This window comes from Bos taurus, chromosome 28 (assembly GCF_002263795.3).
Source record: "Bos taurus isolate L1 Dominette 01449 registration number 42190680 breed Hereford chromosome 28, ARS-UCD2.0, whole genome shotgun sequence".
Lineage (NCBI taxonomy): Eukaryota > Metazoa > Chordata > Mammalia > Artiodactyla > Bovidae > Bos > Bos taurus.
Window position 1 is genome coordinate 15,341,675 of NC_037355.1, and position 25,695 is coordinate 15,367,369.

A 25,695-nucleotide genomic window follows, 5' to 3' on the forward strand; every position below is an offset into this window, starting at 1 on the left:
CCATCAAAAAGAATGAAATCTTACTATTTGTGACCATATGGATGGACCTAGAGAGTATTATACTAAGTGAAATAAGTCAGACAGAGAAAGATAAATACTTTATGATTTCACTTATATGTGTAACCTAAAAAAGTAAAATGAACAAACATATCTAAACAGAAGCAGTCATGGATACAGAGAACAAACTGGTGGTTGCCAGAGAGGAGTGGTGTAGAGGGAGAGAAAACTAGATCAGGGAAATTAAGAGATGCAAACTCCCAGTTACAAAATAAATGAGTCACAGGTATGAAATGTAGAGCGTGGGGAATACAGTCAATAATTATAGAGTGTCTTAGTATGGTAACAGAGTGTAATTACGCTTATTATGGTGATCATTTTAAAACATGTGCTGTGCTGTGCTTAGTCGCTCAGTTGTGTCCTACCCTTTTCGACCTCATGCATTGTAGCCCACCAGGCTCCTCTGTCCATGGGGATTCTCCAGGCAAGAATACTGGAGTGGGTTGCCATGCCCTCCTCCAGGGGATCACCCCAACCCAGGAATCAAACCCAGGTCTCCTGCATTGCAGGTGGATTCTTCACCACCTGAGCCACCAGGGAAGCTCACTTAAAAACACATCGAAATAGCAAATCACTATGCTGTGTATTAGAAATAACATGGTGCTGTAAGTCAGTTATACTTCAAAAACAAACAAGCCAACAAAAAAGCTCATAGGAAAAGAAATCAAGTATGTGGTTACCAGAGGTAGAGGGTAGAGGGAAGAAGAACTGGAGGACAGTGGTCAAAAGGTCCAAACTTTCAGTTATAAGGTAAATGAGCACTAGGGTTGAAATGTACAACATGATAAATATAATTAACACTGTTGTATTTATATATGAAAGTTGTTACGAGAGTGAATCCTCTCCTTAACAGTTCTCATTGCAAGGAAAAAAATTTTTTCTACTTCTTTAAAGCTGTCCATATATAAAATGTTGGATGTTCACGAAACTAAAACATAATGATAGGAAAAAAAATGTTTTCTATCTCTTTAATGCTGTGCATATATGAAATGATGGATGTTCACTAAACTTACTGTGGTAATCGTTTCATGATAAATGTAAGTTAAATCATGCTATACACCTTAAACTTATACAGCACTTTATGTCAATTATTCCTGCATAAAACTAGAAGAAAAAAAATTCTCTACTTTCACACCATCAACTGCTGCTAAGTGAAATGAAAAAAAATCTTGATGTCAGAGGTTAAAGACAAAGAATTTTAGAGCTGAAAGAGGCCTTGGAAAGGGCCCAAAGGTAAAATGATGAAACTGGAGCTTAGAAGGATCATGTGATTTGACCAAGAATCCATAGCTAATCAATGACAGAACTAAGGCCAAAGTCAGCCCAACATTCTTCCCAACTGAGAAGTGTTTCCATTGGCACCTTAATGGTTTTCTAGAAATATGTTTAAAAAACAGCAATATACTTTTGTATTATCTCACAGTTTAAGTAGCTTAATGAATTTATGGAAGATGAAAACATGACATTTATGCTCATTTTAGTGCTTAAAGGTTTAGAACAAATTATTTTATTCTCATCCTCAGAACCAGGGTATTTCTAGACTTGATTTACACAGCTTTAAACCACAGCAGCCCCAGGTTTCATCAATAACAATTAGGGCAAAGTACACTGGAAGTGACCAGTAAGTCACACCCACAAAACCTGACACATTTATGTGTTTAGCTCTTTACAGTAACAGGCAAGTTCTCCAAGATGATAAACCACAGATTACTCCTCAGCACTGGACTAGTTTCTATTCAAGAGACTAAACAAATCAAACGACTACTCTCAGGGGAGACTGATGAGGCCTCAAGTGTTTTACTTTGCAGAAGGAACCTTTGGAACAAAAGTCAGTTAACTTGTAATGTGAACCAGTAATTCCACTGCTTGGGATCTGTAAAATTTTAGAAAAAAGGGAGGGAGGAGCACCATCATTGGGTTGCCGATTTTTTTACTTTGACAAATAAAAACATTTTTAAAATGTAATAACCATCTGTTTTCATTGCCTCATCATTAAAGCAGAAGAAGGAATATTTTAATAAGGAAATAGTGAGCAGGATATATTTTCAGAGTAAAATGGAAGCCAGTACGATAGTGGGAAACACATACAATGTATCACTGTCTTCATATTCATTTTGTCTTTTGTGAAAAGTTTTCTTTTTTCTTTTTTTGGTTTTGTTTTTCTTTTTTGGCCATACCGTGCAGCATATGGGATCTTAGTTTCCCTACCAAGGATCAAACCCATGCCTCCTGCATTGGAAGTTCAGAGTCTTACCACTGGACCTCTATGGAAGACCCCATGAAAAATTTTCTTGAACTCATAGTTTTATATGTATTGGGGTTTAGGAGCCATTATTACTACCTTCTGTTTGGGTAATTAATCTTGATTGCTTAGATGAACTGAAAATGCTCAGTAGTAGGGCTGGCAGTCAGCACAGAAGAATGGTTTGAGGATAGCAGGTGACAGGTGGGGCGGTAAGAGGTATGCATGTATGCATGCCCCGTTGTTTAGTCGTGTCTGACTCTTTGCAACCCCGTGGACTGTAGCCCACGAGGCTCCTCTGTCCATGAGATTCTGGTAGGCAGGGTCCTAAAAGATATTCCACTCTTTTGCATAGTGGCCTGGCAACATCTTTGGCACGATGCTGACACTTTCCCTCTAAAAAGGTAAGAATTTGCTGTATGACAGAGGGAGCTCAAAACCAGGGCTCTGTGACTACCTAGAGGAGTGGCAGGTGGGGAAAAGGTTCAAAAGGAAGGGGACATATGTATGCCTATGGTTGATTCATGCTGATGTATGGCAGAAACCAACACAATATTGTAAAGCGATTATCCTCTAATTAAAAATAAATAAAATTTTCAAAAGAGGTAAGAACTTACATATTAGGGAGTAGCCCTATAAACCAAAGTGAGCAATGAAGAATGAAAGGAGGATACAGATGAGTTTTAATACAGCTGTGCTTAGTCACTCAGTCATGTCCAACCCTTTGTGACTCCATGGACTGTAGCCTGCCAGCCTCCTCTGTCCATGGAATTCTCCAAGCAAGAATACTGGAGTGGGTTGCCATGCCCTCCTCCAGGGGATCTTCCCAACCCAGGAATCAAACCCAGGTCTCCTGCATTGTGGGCAGTTCTTTACCATCTAAGCCACCAGGGAAGCCCTGTTGCTGCTGCTGCTAAGTCGCTTCAGTCGTGTCCAACTCTGTGCGACCCCATACACGGCCTCACACCAGGCTCCCCCGTCCCTGGGATTCTCCAGGCAAGAACACTGGAGTGGGTTGCCATTTCCTTCTCCAATGCATCAAAGTGAAAAGTGAAAGTGAAGTCGCTCAGTCGTGTCTGACTCTTAGCGACCCCATGGACTGCAGCCTATCAGGCTCTTCCGTCCATGGGATTTTCCAGGCAAGAGTACTACTGGAGAGGGGTGCCATTGCCTTCTCCGAAGGGAAGCCTTACAACCTCTTAAATACAAAATGAAACAAAAATATAAAACCATGTGTTCATAGCCATCTGAAGATCCGACTGACTGATATTATTCTCAGTCAAGAGGGAAATGAAAATGAAAACTCCAGTGGAAAAAGTGTTTTGTTATGATCAAGGGTGAATTAGAAAATGAGAAGGATGCGTTGTTTTAAGGAAGTCAGAATGAACTACTAGTAAGGAATGAAATTGTTTCCTTTAGCCCTTCAGGGTGATGTGGGAAGAAACTGTTAAATTTTTGCGGGTGGTTGAGATTAGAAAGGAGGAAGAATACACGGATTAAAATTTTAAAATCTGCTATGAATAGTAACATGAATTTAAGGCTGCGTGAAGCACACAAAAAAGTAAATATTTGACCATTACCATTCCCCCACTATTTACCAAGCATCCGTTAGAGAAGCACTGCTGCAAAACAGAAAAATAAGAAGCTACACGTGGAATGTTAAAGTTTCTAGTAGCTCCATGAGCAAAAGAAAAAGAGGTAAAATTGATGTCAATAATATAGTTTACCTAACCGACTGTATCGAAAACATTATCACTTCAGCACTTCAATATCATTAGAGATATTCTACACTCCTTTATTTTGTACTAAGTCTTTGAAATCCAGTATATATTTGTGACACTTTCATCACATCTCATCTTGAAATAACCACATCGTAAGTACCCAACAGGTACATATGGCGAGTTACTGTTCTGGACCACACAGCCCTGGTGTGCAGTCTCATGGCACCTGGTCTCGTATCATGGGAGGAAAGGACACAGAGAACACACACAGTTTCCAAGCAAGGCCAAAAGGCAAAACAAACGAAGGTCCAAGCCTAAGGCCGTGGGTGATGAAGTCCCAAAAGAAAGGTTCAGATCACGTGTTTGGGAATTTCAGAAAAGGGAGATCATCATGGGCCAACGAACCGAGTCTTGAACTGGGCTGTGAAGTATGGTTATATTGAGTGGAGGCAACAGACCCATGATGCAGTTTTCCAGTTTATAAATTTTGTAAGAAAGCTTTGGGAAATGAATTATCTCCTTTGAAAAATAAATCAACTTCCATGAACTTCTCTCTCCCAAAAAGATTCAGAGAGTCCCCAGAGTGGTAGGATGGCCCGGCCTGCCACAGGGCGTAGAAATATCTCACTCTATTCATATTAGAGTGAGAAATAAATTATAGGGACTTCCCTGGTGGTCCAGTGGTTAAGGTTCTGTGCTTCCAATGTAGGGGGTGCAGGTTTGATCTCTGGTTGGACAGTTAAGATCCCCAGGCCTCCAGGCTAAAAATCCAGAACATAAACAACAGAAGCAATATTATTATTGCTTCAACAAACAACAGAAACAAATTCAATAAAGTCTTTTAAAATGATCCACATCAAAAAAAATCTTAAAAAAAAGAATGAAATTATAGCAGGTTGAAATTTGACATATATATATATATATATATATGGCTTCCTTGGTGGCTCAGCAATAAAATCTGCCTACAACGTAGGAGATACGGATTCGATTCCTAGGTCGGGAAGATCCCCTGGAGGAGGGCATGGCAATCCACTCCAGTATTCTTGCCAGGAAAATACCATGGACAAAGGAGCCTGGCAGGCTACAGTCCATGGGGTCACAAAGAGTGGAACACGACTGAAGCAACTGAGAACATACATTTTGTGTGTGTGTGTGTGTGTGTGTATAATGAAATTATAACCAGGCTGTGTGCTCACAGTGCTGTAAAGGTTCCCTAACAGAGTAGACTGATTGGGTTCAGGACTCCCATTCCTTCACTTACAATGCAGGGAGCCCAACAATGCAGGTTCCTCCTTCCTCATTCTTGCTGAGACCAGAAATTTTAAGTTTATCTTCCTGAGGAAGAGAAAGGCACTACGGAGCCACACCCACTCAAATCCTTGCTGTCAAGTATACTGATCACCTTTGCCTGAGGGTTGGTTTGGCATATTACACACATTTGCTTTTTTCAAGTCAGTAAAACCTACATGATTCGCACCAATCAACCGTAGACCCGCCTAGCACGCTGGGAGCGGGCCAATGTAACAGGAGGCAGAAATTCAGCCCTACACAAAGGAGTCTACAGTACTTGGGGGTAAAATTGTATGGATACACTCAAACTCAGCTCTGCCAACATTTGCAACTCAGGCAGCAAATCTGTTGGCTATACTGACTCATTATATTAACCCAGGGATAGATGTACTGACTCCTTAGCAATTTGAAGACCTTTAAAGGAACTAAGGAGTTGGACATGACTGAGCAACTTCACTTTCACTTTTCTCTTTTCATGCACTGGAAAAGGAAATGGCAACCCACTCCAGTATTCTTGCCTGGAGAATCCCAGGGACGACGGAGCCTGGTGGGCTACCGTCTATGGGGTCGCACAGAGTGGGACACGACTGAAGCGACTTAGCATAGCATAGCATAGCATAGCATAAGGCAAAAAATGAGAGGGAAGGGACTCTTCAATCTATTTGGAGTACAAAACTGCAGAACAAAAGATCTCTCTGCTCCATCAGCATCTCTGTTGTTGGAAAAATGGCCCCACCCTTCTCCTTGAATTTGAAGAATTACATCTAACCAAAGAGTGCTTTCTCTCAATTTAATAAAAGACTGAATAATATTCCACTGTATATATGTAGAGCAGAAATTAACACAGTATTGTAATACAAATATACTCCAATAAAAATTAATAAAGGGGCTTCCTCCCCAGTGGTACAGTGGATAAGAATTAGCCTGCTAATGCAGCAGACATGGGGTTGATCCCTGGTCCGGGAACATTCCACACATGGAGCAGCAATTAAGTCCATGTGCCACAGCTACTGGAGCCCTTGAGCTCTAGAGCCCACGAACCACAACTATCGAAGCCTGCACGCCTAGAGCCTTTGCTCCACAGCAATAGAAGCCACTACAATGAGAAGCCCATGCATGGCAACTAGAGAGTAGCCCCCAAGCTCTGCAACTAGAGAAAGTCTGTGTGCAGCAAGGAAGATCCAGTGCAACAACAACAACAACAACAAAATATGTATACATAAGGCCATGATCGCCCTTTAGTTCACTGACCTTCCATTCCTTCTGTATCCTTCAGATTCTGACCAGAGAAACTGAACCAGAAGTAGATGTACGTTAGGAGATTTATTGCAACGAAGTGGCTTATGTGGTTGTGGGGCTTGGTGAGGCGAGCATGGTGTCCACGGGATAGGCATCAGTAAGGGCAGGTTGGAACTCTCTCCCACAGGATGAAGCCACAGCCCGCAGGCAGAATTTCTTCTTCTGAAAAGTTCCCTTATGCTCATAAAGTCTTTCAACAAATTGAATCAGATCCATCTAGTTTATTCAGGATAATCTCTCTGACTTAGAGTCAACTGACTATGGACTTAGAGCACATCTATAAAACACCTTCACAGCCACACCTCCATGAGTGTTTCAACAACCACAGAATGTAGCCTAGCCAAGTTGACACCAACTGTCACACCTATTGGCTATACCTGCTGCTGCTAAGTCGCTTCAGTCGTGTCTGACTCTGTGCAACCCCAAAGACGGCAGCCCATCAGGCTCCCCCATCTAACACAATGTTATATACCTAACACATCTGTGTCATACCTAACACAATCTCTCCTTCTCCAGCCAAATTTACTCTACCAGACCATGTCACGTGCAATGCAGACACCAGGGCTCTGCATACATGGCCTCTGCATAGACTGCCCTCTCTCTGCCCATCTGCCTTGCCCAGCCCATACAGACTGTCTTGTTCTTGCTATTCTTGGTATTTGCGGTGATATCTCAGGATCACTACTCTTTTTCCCTCTTTCCTGAGATTATAAACGACTCATAGCAGAGAAGATGTCTTCTGCTGCCAAGCACCATCTCTGTTTTTCTACAAAGCAATCCTATGAAGTAGGTACTTTGATGATCTCCCATTTAAAGATGAAGAAACAGACTTAACAGGTCAGAAAAAACCCTTAGATAGTGTACTTCACCTTGGGCAGGTCACTAAACCCTAAGGACAATAACGCCTACTTCAGTGTATTGTACCTGGGTTCGATCCCTGGGTTGGGAAGATCCCCTGGAGAAGGGGAAGGCTACCCAGTCCAGTATTCTCGCCTAGAGAATTCCATGGACTGTATAGTCCATGGGGTTGCAAAGAGTCAGACATGACTGAGTGATTTTCACACACACACACACACACACACACACACCGTGTATTGTTATGAGGATCAAGTAAGCGAAGGTGACTGCCAGACACACAAGGGGCACTTTCCAAACTAAAGGGACAAACAGATGAAAAACAGAATTTGTGGGTCTTCCCTGGTGGTTCAGTGGCTAAGACTCCATGCTCCCAATACAGGGGGGCCAAGGTTCGATCCTTGGTGACAGAACTAGATCCCACAAGCCACAGCTAAGAGTTCACACGCTACAACTAAAGATTCCACGTGCTACAATTAAGACTTGGTGCAGCCAGATAAATACAGTTAAACAAATATTTTCTAAAAAGTAGAATTTGTATGTTGCTTGGCAAAGGTACTCCTGCTATACTTCAGTTCAGTTCAGTCCAGTCGCTCAGTCGTGTCCAACTCCCTGCAACCCCATGAACCACAGCACACCAGGCCTCCCTGTCCATCACCAACTCTCAGAGTCCACCCAAACCCAGGTCCATTGAGTCAGTGATGGCATCCAACCATCTCATCCTCTGTCATCCCCTTCTCCTCCTGCCCTCAATCCTTCCCAGCATCAGGGTCTTTTCAAATGAGTCAGCTCTTCGCATCAGGTGGCCAAAGTATTGGAGCTTCAGCTTCAACATTAGTCCTTCCAATGAACACCCAGGACTGGTCTCCTTTAGGATGGACTGGTTGGATCTCTGTGCAATCCAAGGGACTCTCAAGAGACTTATCCAACACCACAGTTCAAAAAGCATCAATTCTTCAGCGCTCAGCTTTCTTTATAGTCCAAGTCTCACATTCATACATGACTTCTGGAAAAACCATAGCCTTGACTAGACAGACCTTTGTTGGCAAAGTAATGTCTCTGCTTTTGAATATGCTATCTAGGTTGGTCATAACTTTCCTTTCAAGGAGTAAGCGTCCTTTAATTTCATGGCTGCAATCACCATCTGCAATGATTTTGGAGCCCAGAAAAATAAAGTCAGCCACTGTTTCCACTGTTTCCCCATCTATTTGCTATGAAGTGATGGGACCAGATGCCATAATCTTAGTTTTCTGAATGTTGAGCTTTAAGCCAACTTTTTCACTCCCCTCTTTCACTTTCATCAAGAGGCTCTTTAGTTCTTCTTCACTTTCTGCCATAAGGGTGATGTCCTTTGCATATCTGAGGTTATTGATATTTCTCCTGGCAATCCTGATTCCAGCTGTGCTTCTTCAAGCCCAGCGTTTCTCATGACGTACTCTGCATATAAGTTAAATAATCAGGGTGACAATATACAGCCTTGATGTACTCTTTTTCCTATTTGGAACCAGTCTGTTGTTCCATGTGCAGTTCTAACTGTTCCTTCCTGACCTGCATACAGGTTTCTCAAGAGGCAGGTCAGGTGGTCTGGTATTCCCATCTCTTTCAGAATTTTCCACAGTTTGTTGTGATCCACACAGGCAAGGCTGTGGCATAGTCAATAAAGAAGAAACAGATGTTTCTCTGGAATTCTCTTGCTTTTTCCATGATCCAGCGGATGTTGGCAATTTGATCTCTGGTTCCTCTGCCTTTTCTAAAACCAGCTTGAACATCTGGAAGTTCACAGTTCACGTATTGCGGAGGCCTGGCTTGGAGAATTTTGAGCATTACTTTACTAGCGTGTGAGATGAGTTCAATTGTGCTGTAGTTTGAGCATTCTTTGGCATTGCCTTTCTTTGGGATTGGAATGAAAACTGACTTTTTCCAGTCCTGTGGCCACTGCTGAGTTTTCCAAATTTGCTGGCATATGGAGTGTAGCACTTTCACAGCATCATCTTTCAGGATTTGGAATAGCTCAACTGGAATTCCATCACCTCCACTAGCTTTGTTTGTAGTGATGCTTCCTAAGGCCCACTGGACTTCACATTCCAGGATGTCTGGCTCTAGGTGAGTGATCATACCACCATGATTATCTGGGTCATAAAGATCTTTTTTGTATAGTTTCGTGTATTCTTGCCACCTCTTCTTAATATCCTTGGCTTCTGTTAGGTCCATACCATTTCTGTCCTTTATTGAGCCCATCTTTGCATGAAATGTTCCCTTGGTATCTCTAATTTTCTTGAAGAGATTTCTAGTGTTTCCCATTCTACTGTTTTCCTCTATTTCTTTGCACTGATTGCTGAGGAAGGCTGTCTTATCTTGCTATTCTTTGGAACTCTGTATTTAGATGCTTATATCTTTCCTTTTCTCCTTTGCTTTTCACTTCTCTTCTTTTCACAGCTATTTGTATGGCCCCCTTAGACAGCCATTTTGCTTTTTTGCATTTCTTTTTCTTGGGGATGGTCTTGATCCCTGTCTCCTGTACAATGTCACGAACCTCCGTCCATAGTTCATCAGGTACTCTGTCTACCAGATCTAGTCCCTTAAATCTCTTTCTCACTTCTACTGTGTAGTCATAAGGAATTTGATTTAGGTCATACCTGGATGGTCTAGTGGTTTCCCCCACTTTCTTCAATTTAAGTCTGAATTTGGCAATAAGGAGTTCATGATCTGAGCCACAGTCAGCTCCTGGTCTTGTTTTTGCTGACTGTATAGAGCTTCTCCACCTTCGGTGGCAAAGAATATAATCAATCTGATTTTGGTGTTGGCCATCTGGTGAAGTCTGTGTGTAGATATACTTGCTCAGCTGTCATCTCCAGAGGTTGGATCACAAAATTGGTCAAGGATGACACCTACCAGACCTTCTCTGGACAAAACTGGGTAAAGAAAACAACTCGTGTTTCTTGGCTATGATATAACTTGCTGCAGAAGAATCATCTGGGGAGCTAGTTAGGATGAAGATTCCTAGGACTTCCCTAGTGGTCTAGTGGCTAAGACTCTGCACTCCCAACGCAGGGAGCCCAGGCCTGATCCCTGCTCAGGGAACCAGATCCCACATGTAGCAACAAAGATCAGAGATCCAGTGTGCCTCAGCTAATACCTGAGCAGCCAAATAAATAAATAAATACATATATATTTTTTTAATGATAAAAAATGAAGATTCTTGGGACCATCTCCACCCTCACAGCACTGATGAGTAAGAAATGGGCTTTTTAAAGCTCAAGTAATTCATATATGCTCCTAAATTTGAAGAACAACTATCAAAGATGTACTTATATAAATACATATATGCATACACACACATATATATGTACAAATTATATTAATTTTTATCAAAAAGGATGCAAACACCAGACTGCAGACACTGGACACAATTTATTTGTCATGATTTAGACAGAATGAGCACAGTGACACATTCAACCACAAACCTACAGTGTTTCTCTTTCTAAATAAGTCAACGGCAATCATATATTTGAAAAACATCAAAAAAGTGCCAGAATGAAATCTAAGTAGAGAGGGCTTAAGCCAGTGGTAGTTCCAACTTGAAAATCACTTTGGAAGCTTCTTGAAAAAAAAATCATGTATGTGGGCCCCATTATAAACTGAATTAGAATACCTAAGGTCTAATCTAGGCGTTTATATGCTGAAATTTTCTGCCAATGATTCTGATTATCTCCCTATTTTAGTATCACTGATAGGACTTCCCTGGTGGTCCACTGGTCCAGAATCCATCTGCCAAGACAAGGGACATGGGTTCTATCCCTGTTCCGGGAAGATCTCACATTCCACGGGACAACTAAGCCTGTGCCCCACAACTGCTGAGCCCGAGCTCCGCAGCAAGAGAAGCTACTGCAATGAGAAGTCGGAAAGTAGTCTCCACTCTCCACCAACTAGAGAAAGCTCATGTGCAGCAGCGCAGACTCGGCACAGCCAACAGTAAGTAAGTTAATAGAGTTAAAAGAAAAAGAATCACTGATAAACATCGTGAGGTGTACTTTTCCTGTTTCCAAGGTAGTACCGATCTGTTTGTTTCTGCGTAGGACAAAGTGGTAGACAAAGTAGAAGCTGAATGTGGCTCAAACACTGCTCAACACCTCTCGCTCACATTGTATTACCATAGCTCTCAGGATTTGTCCTCTAATTTGTGCTATAAAGAGCCAAGAGAGGCCAACAACGTGGATATTCAGTGACCACTAACTAAAGTGCGCACAGGCACGTGCAAATGCACACATACGCACACACACACACACACACACACACACCCGTAAGTCTTAGGTCTCCTGTCAGCATTTTCTTCTCACTGCTTCCTCATTCTGGAACCCTCTGGTCTCCACAGTCTACGCTTATCTTCAAAAGTTTTGATTAGCTGGTCTAAGTGTCTCCTCATCTAGCTGTAGACACTGAAGATAAGTGAATTGCATGTGGTCCCTCAGCTACAGGGTAGTGGAGCCAGGGCTCAGACTAACTCTGACTTCAGCCCAACATTTCCCTCAGTACTTTTTCACTCCCTGGACATTCAGTGGGATGCTCTCTCTCCAGCCCAACCAGCGGGACAGGACTTGGCTTTAAAAAAGGCCATGCACTTGGTCTGCTGCCCTGCTCTTGCTATCTGGAAATTCTTAACTTTTTTAACAGAAGGTCCTGAATTTTCATTTCGCACATGGGCTTGCAAATTATGTATCTGGTCCTGCCTATAAGTGAAGAGGGCTGCTCGTGGCCCTGAGACAAACTAATCATTCACTGGGGAACCTGCAGAAAGTGGAGAGCCACAGTTCAGAATCTCAACGTCAGCTCTGACCACCCTACCCATCCCTAAGATGATCTTAGCTTCCCTGAGCCCTCAAACCCTCAAGTCCTACCTGGACAAACTTCATGAAAAAGAGCTGTTCTCCAGGTATGTGCTAATAGAGGTAGTATTTCAATTACCCTTTGACTCTGGCTGGAAGGCAAGTAATTGCGTTCCTATTTAACTTTGAATTTGCTAATAGAAATGATGACTAATTGGAAAACATTTAAAAATTCTCTTCTCACCAGATCATTTTCTAAAAATTATACTCTCAAACATATCAACCACCATTCACTTGTCCTCTGACAGCTTTACAAACAGCCCACATTTTTAAAAATTCTTTCAAACAAATCTTGGCAAATGTTTCCTGTTTTTCTTAAGCTTATAATGAGTGTTATTTTCATTTGTTTAGTTATGCTTAGTTATCTTATCTGACATGGCCAGATGATCCAGCATTGTTTTTCAAGTCTTGTTTTTAATTAAACAAGGTAATGAATCAGTTGGAAGCAACTGTTTATGTTTTATTTTGTTCTAAGAAGTCCCCTTTAGTGATCAGGAAAGACAACAAATTTAAAAGAAGGAATAGCCGTTGCATTTTCTTTGGAAATCATTGTAGAGCTGCAAAAAGATCTTATAAATCACCACATGCGTTGTCCTTATTTTCCCATAAGAACAGATTGTGATTTGCTCAATGAATCATCATGTCAAGTTCAAAGCACAGAAAGAGACTCCAGGGCTACGTTTTAGCATGTCTGTTCTTAACCAGTTCCAAGTAAGTTAGACTGACAATCACTAAATATACTGCGGAGTTCAAACTGCAACTCTAGAAATTGAAGTGCATATAACCCTTAAAAAAAAAAGCCCCTCCACTACGCTCTCTAAAGATGTTAAGAATCACTATTGTACCATACTTGATAAGTGCTAATCAAGAATATTACTTCTGGATACATTACATAAAGGTCACACAAAATGCATCACATACATAACACTGCATTTAAATCCTTAATGGCATCATCAATATGAGATGGGACTATCCTTTGCCATGTCAAATTTTTCTTAAGAAGGTGACACAAATGTAGGACATGCAATTTGATCACAGTATATCTGAATCAGAGAGGAGTAACTATGAATCACAGAGGAACTGTTTCCAGGACTAATGCAAAACATTTGGCCTTTTGGTCACCAGCATTCATCGGACAGACGTGGATCACTGTCCTCACACCCTTGTATCTTTCTTACTTGTGGAAGTATTTGTGTCTTACTAGACTGAACCTCTTTAAGACAGAAATAAATGATGTGTTAGCCATTCATCCTTTCATATCCAGCATCAATGCCTAGTACACAGCAGCAAATAAATGAATAAAGTTATGAATTCTTCAATATCTTATGGAATTTCTGTATTTTCACACGATTTAGTACTGTGAGGGCTTCCCTGGTAGCTCAGATGTTAAAGAATCTGTCTGCAATGCGAGAGACTTGGGTTTGGTCCCTGGGTCAGGAAGATCTCCTGGAGAAGGAAATGGCAACCCACTGTACTGTTCTGGCCTGGAAATTCCCATGGACAGAGAAGCCTGGTGGGCTACAGTCCATAGAGTCGCAAAAAGTCAGACATGACTGTCAGACACACTATAACAGTGAAGGAGAGGTTTATAATCTCAGTGAAAGCAGAAAAGTAGGTATTATACTTAAAAAAAAAAATTGTAGCCTCCTATGCCTTGTACAGTGTTAATGAGCCAGGAAACAATTACGTAATTAAACGATTAATGAGTGAGGAGAAGCACAAAGTTATCCACTTACTCGCAAGCAAGCCAACTCCACTTGCAAGGGATCCAATCCAGGCCGTTTTTCCTTTTCCTTCACCAAAGGCGTCCAGCCATTCTATGTACAAGACACCAACAGCTAACGGTGACCCATAACACAAAAACTGAGTAAAGAAGGAGACAACCACAATCACCCAGCCCCAGCCACCATCGGGTGGCTTTTTAAATTCCATTGTAACGTGAAGTCAAGCAGGCGTCTCTCACTGGGTCCTACGCAAAAAAAGAAAAAAAGAAAAAAGAAAAAGCGTATTTAGAGTATGGTAAGGCATGGTATTTTAGATTTAAAATAGCTCCTCTTAAATTAAAATATTAAAAAGTTCCCTAAAAATACACAAGGAAAAGGATAAGAGATCACTGACATATCAAGTTAACTTTAAAATTTTTATTTCTGATTTGAATAAGTACTATATCCACGTTTCCAAAAAATGTTTTTTATATTATAAAAAGGATACATTAGGAGTTCGGAATAAACACATATGCACTGCTGCTACTGCTAAGTCGCTTCAGTCGTGTCCGACTCTGTGCGACCCCATAGACAGCAGCCCACCAGGCTCCCCCGTCCCTGGGATTCTCCAGGCAAGAACACTGGAGTGGGTTGCCATTTCCTTCTCCAATGCATGAAAGTGAAAAGGGAAAGTGAAGTCGATCAGTTGTGTCCGACTCCTATATATAAAATAGATAACCAACAGGCACCTACTGTATAGCATGGAGAACCATAATCAATATTTTGTAATAACCTATAAGGGAAAGAATCTAAAAAGAATATATATATGTGTGTGTATGTATATACATATGTAGGTGTATATATACATACATATACACACACACACACACAATATATGTACAACTCAATCACAGTGCTGTATAACATGACACTGTAAATCAACTACACTTCAAAATTTTTTAAAAAGGCATAGAGTGGAAAGTCTCCTTCCCAAATTTATCCCCACTCACCAGGTTCCCACCCCAAGCCAGCCACAGGAAATGACTGTTTTGGATTCTTGTTGCATGTTGAGTTCCCCATGAAGAAGACTCTTAGCAAGAGCAGGTTTATTAAAAGTGTTCTCAATGGAAGAGAACAGAGAGCAGCAAGAGAAGGCAAGCCACCATACCGAGTTAAGGGCTAAGGAGATTTCCAAAGCCAGCTGACCTCTCAGAGTTGCCCTGAGTGGGGCAAGAGGAGCTGGCCCTTCACAGCCCCATATTGATAACTCACCAGTTGCAGGTCCCCTGGGAAGGGGGCGTGACCTTGGGTGTGGTGACTCTATTCAAAAGGGGCAACCATTACCCCTGGGGGCTTTTACCTGAAGCCATCTGTCAGCAGCCCTTCAGTTTCAGGGGCAAGAAACCTTTCATTCCTAAAGGGGGTCTGGAGGGAGGATAGGCAGCACAGCACAATGTTCACCAACTCAAGTATCCCTCCAGAGTTTCCTTTTTTTCAAAAGAACATATTCATTTATTTTTTTGCACTTGGTCTTCCTTGCGCAGGCTTCTCAGTGCAGGAGCTTCTCTCGCTGCAGAGTACAGGCTCCAGACTTGGGTTGCAGTAATTGTGGCTCCTGCTCCCCGGCTCTAGAGCACAGGCTTAGTAGTTATGGCACACGGGCTTAGTTGCTCCATGGCATGTGGGATCTTCCCAGATCAGGGATGGAATCCGTGTCCCCCACATTGGCAGGTAGATTCTTAACCACTGGACTACCAGGGAAGTCCCCTTCAAGAGTTTCTTTATGAATATAACAAGCAAAAACAAGCAAATATCTTAGATATCCTCTTTTCAACAAAACATTCATTTGGTTCAAAATGGAAAAAAAAAAATGACAGACGATATACAGTCTCCCTCTACCTAGTTCCTGTCTAATTTCCATACCCTTCAAAGGTAACCAACGCTTCTTGTTTCTCTTGTATCTTTCTAGAACTGAAGCAACTTAGCACACACTCACACAGAATTAACATAAATACATAGCCTTATAGCCCTGTCGCTAAGTCGTGTCCGACTCTTTGCGAACCCATGGACTGTTGCCTACCAGGCTCCTCTGTCTATGGGATTTTCCAGGCAATAGTACTGGAGTGGATTGCCATTTCCTTCTCCAGGGGATCTTCCCAACCCAGGGATCCAACCCGGGTCTAAGCTAACTCAAATATAGATTCCCTCTAATTTTTTTAGACACACAAAAAATAGCATGTTATATTTATATTGGTATGTGTCTTGCTTTTTCTCACTTGAAAAATACCTTGAAGATCTTTCACATCAATGCGTAATAACCATCCTCACTCCTTTCTTTCAGCTACATTGTGTTCCAGTAATTCTAAATTCTTTAACCACTGCTCCCAAACAAAAACAATGCTGTAATAAATAACCTCACATTCACATATATCTTTATACATATCTGAAAAGAATTGCTGAGCCAACTACAAATATAGATTTGTAATTGTAATTAGTATTAGCAAATTGACTTCAAGGGATTAAACCAATTTATCTGAGCCCCAGCAACTTTGGGTGTGCGGTGAAACTTCAGGATTTTTGTCAATTTGTTGGCTTTAACTTGCATTTCTCAGCATTCTCTGAATGATATGTGTTGTCTCATAGGTGAAAAGTCAGTTGTAATTCTTATCTAATTCTTGGGTATATATGGGTGTTTCTGGATTTTTCTTTCTGTTCCAATGATCTGTCTAGTCACCCATCATTATCAAATTTGTTTAACTATTAAGTCTTTCTCTTTCTTTGGGCCCATCCATGTGGCTTGCGGGATCTTAGTTTCCTGACCAGGACTTGAACCCGCACCCACAGCAGTGACAGTGCAAAGAATTAACCACTTGAGCACCAGAGAATTATTCCTTAAGCATTTTTAATATATTTCAAGTTTCAGTGCAAATACTTTCTTTCCTGTCTATCACTGCACACCTTTTCAATATTGTCTTGGCTCTTGTTTGTTTGGGCTTCCCTCATAGCTCAGTTGGTAAAGAATCCACCTGCAATGCAGGAGACCCCAGTTTGATTCCTGGGTCAGGAAGATCTGTTGGAGAAGAGATAGGCTACCCACTCCAGTATTCTTGGGCTTCCCTTGTGGCTCAGCTGGTAAAGAATCTGCCTGCAATGTGGGAGACCTGGGTTTGATCCCTGAGTTGGGAAGATCCCCTGGAGAACAGAAAGGCTACCCACTCCAGTATTCCAGTCTGGAGAATTCCATGGACTGTTTAGCCCATGGGGTTGCAAAGAGCTGGACACGACTGAGTGATTTTCACTTGTTTGTTTACTTTTTTATATGAACTTCTGAATCAGTTTGATTCTAACATCTGATAGTGCTTTCATTATGACTGAATTAAATTATAAATTGATTTAAGGGGGAAAATTCCTTTTATGATGTTGAGTCTACTTTCCATTTCATATCTTTGCATTTGTCCAATCTATTTTGTGTTCTAGTGTTTATTAAAGTTTTCCTCAATGTTTCTTTTTATTTTTATATAGTTTATTCTTTTTGCTAACATTATAATTAGGTTTATTTCTTTACCTCTGTTTGTATGTATAAAAGCTATTACTATCTGTATGTTAATTTTGGATTCTACTACCTTACTATAAAATCTCTTGTTTGAATTAGATTCTTTGATGATTTTCTTGGGTATATACAACTGATAATATAATACAGTCATATAGCCATCTACAAACTCCTTACTTTGGATTCTCATATGTCTAATCTTTTTTTTGCCTTTGTGTGAGACAAGGCATACAGAATAATGTTAAATAATCAGAGTATATATCTTTGTCCAGTTTCTAACTTTAATGGAAAAGCCTTCAAGTGCCATGGTATTGCTTCTGAGGCTCAGATAGATATATTCCACAAACTTAAGGACAAAAGTTTCTACTTTCAAGTGTTATTATAAAGAATGTGTATTATGTTTTTCTCAAATGCATTTCCAGTGCATATGGAGATGATTGTGATTTTTTTCTCTTTTTAATTTTAATAAAATCTCTATTTTCTACTATTGAATCATCCTTGAATTAGTAGACTAAAACTTCCCTGGTTCATGCTCTATTTTGATTATGTCAGTCTCTTTGGGGGAGGGTTAAAGTCATAAGTGAGATTTGTCTCTTGTTTTTAGTTTTGACTGGGTTTTGGTATCAAAATTATATTTTAAAAAAATTTTAAAACATTCATTCTTTATAAATTCTGAAGTAGTCTATATGGTAATGGATTTGGAGGCCCAAGGCCTGAGCTTCCCGCCCTCAACAGGGCCTCCCAGGCATCTTTACCTTCTGTCTCCCTTCACCATGCCAGTTTCACAGTCAGGTTCAAAGAGTCTTCTTCATCCACAGATTTTGCCAAACCATTCTCTTGGCTGTAGTTTCATCAACAAATAGGTGAAGAGAGTAGGAATATCATTCTTCCATTCATGCATGTCCCTAATTATATGGTGAGGAATTTGGCTACCTTAAAAGAGACTTCCTGGTGGCTCAGACAATAAAGCCTCTGCCTACAATGCAGGAGAACTGGGTTCGATCCCTGAGTCAGGAAGATCCCCTGGAGAAGGAAATTGCAACCCACTCCAGTACTCTTGGCTGGAAAATCTTATGGACAGAGGAGCCTGGTAGGCTATAATCCATGGGGTCGCAAAGAGTTGGACACGACTGAGCGACTTCACTTTCACTTTTTCAAGAGAGCCATAGCTATACCCATCAATTTACCTGCGACTTGGTGAATTTCTTCACTTCGACATTCAAAGTACTGGGCAAAAATCACGTCACCACCTGCCACAGCTTTTTGTACAAATTAACTTTCAATATTTCATAACTGAAAACCAAGAAATATTACAATTTGTGCACAAAACTGTAGAGTCTAAAATTTAGTCTTTCAGACCACATGACTGTGTTAGCAGACAGAACACTTGCAAATATGAAAATCCTTTGAAGTATTCAGATATGCCCCTACCTGAGAAGTCTATTCTCTCCAGTACCTACTCTATTGTAAAAGTAAATAATAAATTCTGTTCCTTCTAGAGACAACATAGTGGTGTCTGCAATTCCTATTTAGAGTACCTTTTAAAGAAAAAATAGTCTTAATTCCGTAAACCAGGTAATGTATGACTTCAACAACCAAATACCTAATGAAGCCAAAAGGTTGTATAAAAAACCAAATGCAGGGCTTCCCTGGCAGCTCAGTGGTAAATAATCTGTCTGCAAATGCTGGAGACACAGGTTTGATCCCTGATCCTGGAAGATTTCACATGCCAAGGAGCAACTAAACCTGTGGGCCAAAAGTACTGAGCCTGTGCTCTTGAGCCTGGGAGCCACAGCTACCGAGAGTCCTGGGAGCCACAGCACCTGAGAGTCCCTGCTCCAGAACAAGATAAGCCACTGCAATGAGAAGCCTGCACACAACAACTCAAGAGTAGTCCTCGCTTGCTGCAACTAGAGAAAAGCCCACGCAGCCACAAAGACCCAGCACAAGCAAGCAAGCAATCGCTCAGTCGTGTCCGACTCTTTGCGATCCCATGGACTGTAGCCTACCAGGCTTCTCTGTCCATGAGATTTTCCAGGCAAGAGTACTGGAGTGGGTTGCTATTTCCTTCTCCAGGGGATCTTCCTGACCCAGGGATCGAACCCAGGTCTCCTGCATTGCAGGCAGACGCTCTACCCTCTGAGCCACACAGTCATAAATAAACAAATAAATAATTTTTTTTAATGTATAAGAGATTGTCCTTCATTTAAATCTTCAAGGTACAGGTGTCCAGGAAAAGTACACATTTACAAAGGCAAAGCACCATGATCTTAAAAAAAGTCAGAGTTTTCTGGAGGGAAAGGGAAGGGGAGTGAAAAGGTAAGGAGTATCTCCCTTGCAAGTTTTCAAACTGAAGTAGACAGAAATGCCTTTATACACCAAATACCTGCGGCCATGCCTTGCTTTGCTTTGCCTTGCCTTGAGTGACATTTCAACACATAGGACAGGAGCCAGAGAAATTCTTGTCACAGTAAATGTTTGGGAGAGCAAATCTTTGAAATACAAAGCTCCCATATGTATCAACCGGGACTAGAATGACAAGTTTTTTAAAGAGTTGGCTAAGAGCTTCTGACTGTTCATTGTCTCAGAATTTGAGACACAGGTAGTCTGAACAGAACATGGTGAAAAATACCATTTAGTGATTTTTTATTTTCTGTCAGGGCAACATCTTTCTCCTGTAATCTGCTATCCTTTAGATGTCTCTCACCTGCTTTTTCTGATTTTCTATATTCCATAAGGTGACTTCACAACTAGACTAGCCTTTCCTCTTTGTTGTAATGGTAACCAATTTTCTTTGGAGTACTTGGGGGGTCTTTCCTCATGGATAGATGGTTGGTGGGACTGTTAATCAAGAGGTCTTTGATCTTGACCTATAAAGTAGAACCTGAACCAAGCAAGGCCAGTAGGACCTCTTCCCCAGGATCCTGAACTTGAGTGCAAGTTCTAATAAAAGAAAAATATCTGGGATTTATTGATCCTAGTGGCAGTGCATTAAAGAAAGCCTCTGTCTAATCCTACTACCTTGGCTCCCAAGGGATACCCAGGCCTGGTTCCTCCAGCCTTCCATTTCATTCTCAGAGCTAACCTAGTAAATTATTTCAAGTTAGCTGGCATTTGTTTCTTTTAAGTGCAACAGAATAAACGTGCTGTGAGTGTGCAGTAATTTCAAGTTGATTATTTTAACTATCCACACCCAGCTTAATCCTGTTTGGGTCAAAGGTTAACCTTAGGTGTACAGTCTATGACCACAAAATAAGGAAATATAGATAGGAATTACCATTTTTTTCTGAAAATTTCATCTTACTAATTCTTCTTCATAGCTTATGATCCAATATGATAAAATGTCTTCCCTGTATTTCTTGTGAATAAACAGCTTAAATTAATTGAAATATTATATATTAATACATACATATGGAACCTAGAAAAATGGTATAGATGAACTTTATTTGCAAAACAGAAATAGAGACGTGGAAAAAAAAAAAAAAGAAATAGAGACGCGGATGTACAGAACAAACACATGGACACCAAGAGAGGGAAAAGGGAGGTGGGGCAAATTGGGAGATTGAGACTGTCGTATATACAGTATTTGTACTGTGTACAAAATAGATTACTAATCAGAACCCACGGTATAGCTCAGGGAACTCTACTCAGTGCTTTCTGGGAGCAACTAAATGAAGAAAACCCAAAAAGGAGGGAATCTATGTATACATATGGTGGATTCACTTTGCTGTAAAGCAGCTATATTCCAATAAAAGGTAACCAAAAATTAAGTCACTGAAATTTCCACTAGGCCTGTTTATCCTAATATTTACAGAAATGCTGTGTTATAAAAATGGGATCCTCATTCCAGAAATTTTTTGATCACTTTCAATTTAAACTATATTGCAATAGATACCAAGGGACCTCAGACGAAATATAAGGCATAGGCCTTGCCACCTAGGAGCTTATATGCCCATTAGGAAGGTAAGAAGCATCCACAAGAGTATATGGGGAAGTGCCACAGAGGTTGGGTGGGCAGTAAATGTTTAGGAGTCATAGGGAAATGCAGGCAATCAAGGCAGGAGTGGGAGTGGAAGGCCTCATGAATGGTTCTTTTTCTTTTTTTTTGGCCATTCCCAACGATATGGTCTCCCAGGTGATGCTAGTGGTATAGAACCCACCTGCCAACCCAACCTGCAGGAGGTGCAAGAGATGTGGGTTTGATCCCCGGGCCAGGAAGATCCCCTGGAGTAGGAAATGGCAACCCATTTCAGTATTCTTGCCTGGAAAATTTCATGGGCAGAGGAGCCTGGGGGGCTACAGTCCATGGGGTCACAAAGAGTTGGACACAACTGAGCCGCAGCAGCATAGGGTGAAGCACGGCATGTGGGAATTTAGTCTCTGGACCAGGGATCAAACCCACACTCCCTGCACTGGACGGTGGAGTCTTAACTAGGGAAGTGGGAAAGCAGGTCAGTTCTAAAAAATAATGTAGAAACTCACTAAAGGGTGGCTCAGCAAGAGGATCAAGACAAATACGGGTCTGGAATCAGGAACAAGCTTAGCAGCTCTGGTGTAAAGCGAAAAGAGTGGATCTTCAAAGGCTTACAGAGGAAAATATTAGAAAGACAGCAGTTTCCACTGAAATTTAAGAGCAAAGTATCCCAAGAAGCTTGAGTTTAGAGCCCCAAGAAAGGATTCTTTCCACACTTTTTGTAATAAATCCTGGCATTAATAACCCATTATATAATCTAAATGGTGGATTTTTTCCCCCAAAAATATAGCAAGATCAAGACTTACCTGGTGGCCCAGAAGCTAAGACTCCCCACTCCCAATGCAGGGAGCCTGGGGTTCACTCCCTGGTCAGGGAACTAGACCCTACATGCTGTAACTAATAGCTTGCATGCCACAACTAAAACTTAGTGCAGCCAAATTAAAAAAAAAAACAAGAGCAATAAGTACCAGAACATTTGGACTAGTGTTCCATGAGTATACTCAAAGTTTGGGACTCTTGTTCATGTAACTGTATGAAAATATGCTTCTATATACTACATGTATTGTTGTATATTCTAGTACACTCTTTGAGAGTTTGGAATCTTTTAACCTGTGTTAACTTCAGACTCTGATGACATCTTATAAAACTCAAAATCAGAAGCTATTTTGAAAGACAATTTGAAAAGACTTGATAGGGAAATCAAAGATTTTACAGACAAGCAAAAGCTAGAAGAGTGCAGAACCACCAAACCAGCTTTACAACATATGTTCATAGAACTTCTCTAGGTGAAAAAGAAAAGGCCTGAACTAGAAACAAGAAAATCACAAAATGAAAAAGCTCACTGAAGGAAAATACACAGTAAAGGTAGGAAATTATCTACACATCACAATCTAGTGAAAGTGAAAGTGAAGTCGCTCAGTCCAACTCTTTGCGACCCATGGACTTTAGTTGGCCAGGCTCCTCCGTCCATGGGATTTTCCAGGCAAGAATACTGGACTGGGTTGCCATTTCCTTCTCCAGGGGATCTTCCTGACTCAGGGATCAAATCCAGGTCTCCTGCATTACAGGCAGACTCTTTACCATCTGAGCCACCAGGGAATCCCAAGAGAGGTTAAAAGACCAAAGTAGTAAAAATCATCTATATTCGCAAGAAACAGTTAAGGAATACACTTATTCCTTATTTAATTAAAATTAATTAGTAAAATTAAAAGTAAAATATGATATCAAAGACAGTAATTATAAGGAGAGGAGAGTAAAAATGCAGGGTTTTTACAATGAATTTGAAACTAAGAGATCAGTAACTCAAAACTGGCACATATAAATACAGACTTCTATATTAAAAACTTCATGGTAACCACAAACCAAAAATCTGTAATAAATATACACACAAAAAAGAAAAAGAAATCCAAACATAACACTAAAGATAGTCATCAACCTACTGAATGGGAGAAGATATCTACAAATGATATGACAGATCAGGGATTAGTATTCAACATATATAAACAGCTCATACAATTCAACATCAAAAAAAACACAAAACAAGTCAATTAAAAACTAGACAGAAGGACTAAATAAATATTTTTCCAAAGAGGAAATACAGATGGCCAACAGGCACATGAAGGGGTGCTCAATATTGCTAATTATCAGGGAAATGCAAATCAAAACCACAATTAAACATCACCTCACTTATGTCAGAATAGCTGTCATCCAAAAGAACACAAATAACAATGTTGACAAGGATGTGGAGGAAAGGAAACCTTGTACATTGTTGGTGGGAACACAAATTGGTGCAGTCACTGTGGAAAACAGTATTGAGGTTTCTCAAAAAAATAAAAATAAGATTAGCATGTGAGCCAGCATTTCTACTATTGGGTATATGTCCAAAAAAGACAAAAACACTAATTTGAAAAGATACATGCATCCCAATGTTCAGAGCAGCATGACTCACAATTGCCAAGGTGTGGAAGTAATCTAATTAAGAGTCCATCAACAGATAATTGGAGAAAGAAGATGTGGAGTATGTACGCAATGAGATACTATCCAGCAACAAAAAACTGCCAAATTTTACCATTTGCAGTGACATGAACAGACTTGGAGGGTGTTATGTTTTAGTGAAATAAGTCAGACAGAGAAAGACAAATACTGTATGATACCACTTACATGTGGAATCTAAAAAATACACCTAGTGAATACAGCAAAAGGAAGCAGACTTACAGAGAACTTTTAATAGTGCTTATCAGTGGGCAGGACTCTTGCCTGGAGAATCCCATGGATGGAGGAGCCTGGTAGGCTGCAGTCCATGGGGTCGCTAAGAGTCAGACATGACTGAGCGACTTCACTTTCACTTTTCACTTTCATGCATTGGAGAAGGAAATGGCAACCCACTCCAGTGTTCTTGCCTGGAGAATCCCAGGGACGGGGGAGCCTGGTGGGCTGCCGTCTATGGGGTCGCACAGAGTCGGACACGACTGAAGCAGCTTAGCAGCAGCAGCAGCAGCAGCAGCAGTGGGGAGGAAGGGCAATATAGGGGTTGGGGGGAGGAGGTACAAACAACTGGGTGTAAGATAAGCTCAGGGATGTACTGTACACCACAGGGAATATAACCAATATTTTGTAATAACTGTAAATGGAAAGTATCCTTAAAAATTATATGACTTTTTAAAATTTAAATAAAATGCCTGATAAAGTAAAAAATGTTGGTCTTTAAAAATATATCTATCCCACATATTATTATCAACCTCCCTCGGACAAGAAAGAAGAACAATAAATAAAATGCACCATAATAAAATCACACCATTCAACAAAATTAGATTATCATTAGTATAAAGGGTAGCATGTACTCCTAAAGTTATCGTTTGTTCTGTTAAAGGAAAAGGAGAGTTATGTAAATTGCAAGACATTTGCTTCAGAAAATGAAAAGGACTGTTGATGAAAGTCTACATTACACTCATGGAAAACTTTTAAGCTCTAACATCTTAGATGGAATTCAGTTCTGTTCAAGTGATGCCAAGTCTTTGTTATTTCCTCAACTCTACACTGGCTGAAAATTTCTATTCTCCCAGATATAGGATGGGATGTCAGAATTGAGTATTTGACATTTATGAACACTTAATGTTGACACAGAAGCTTCCTGTCCCTGAAATGTATACAAATGTTCTACACTATTTTTTGTCAAATACAGAGTGATTTACAACTGTTTGGTCTTATTTTCAGTCATAGCTGCCTCAGTAATTTTTCTCTAGTAACTCCTTTTTGAATGTTACCATTAAATATCTGTCTAAGGATTCCTAGATACATTTTCTACTTGAACAAAAGTAGGCAAAGACAGCAAATTTTTATTTGAATCTCAATCACTACCAAATTATGTGGTGCTGAATTATTACTTTATTTTAATTGAGGGCCTACAATCATGGGCTACATCCTGGGGGAAAACAGTTTATTCCAGGTTGATTTTATCTTCATCTAGGCATCCATCCGTGAGGAGTGTCAAAAGTCTGAATTAGCCTGGGTTTCATGACCTTTCCTCAGTCACGTTAATGCCACAGTCATGTGGGCAGCTCTAAAGGATGGGCAAGGAGGTAGATCACAGACAGCCTCCCATGTTGCTGGTGGGGATGCAAA

At 40.6% G+C, this 25,695-nt stretch overlaps 1 protein-coding gene across 2 annotated transcripts in view; it reads right to left on the reverse strand.

Moving 5' to 3' along the window:
- Positions 1–25,695, reverse strand: part of SLC16A9 (solute carrier family 16 member 9) — an 85,312-nt gene that overhangs the window by 33,907 nt on the left and 25,710 nt on the right. For both annotated transcript variants that reach the window (XM_005226295.5, XM_002698837.7), the window contains exon 2: positions 14,084–14,316. In XM_005226295.5, the coding sequence (XP_005226352.1) occupies positions 14,084–14,279 (196 nt within the window). In that variant the 5' untranslated portion in view covers positions 14,280–14,316. The remainder of the gene's footprint in view (positions 1–14,083; positions 14,317–25,695) is intronic.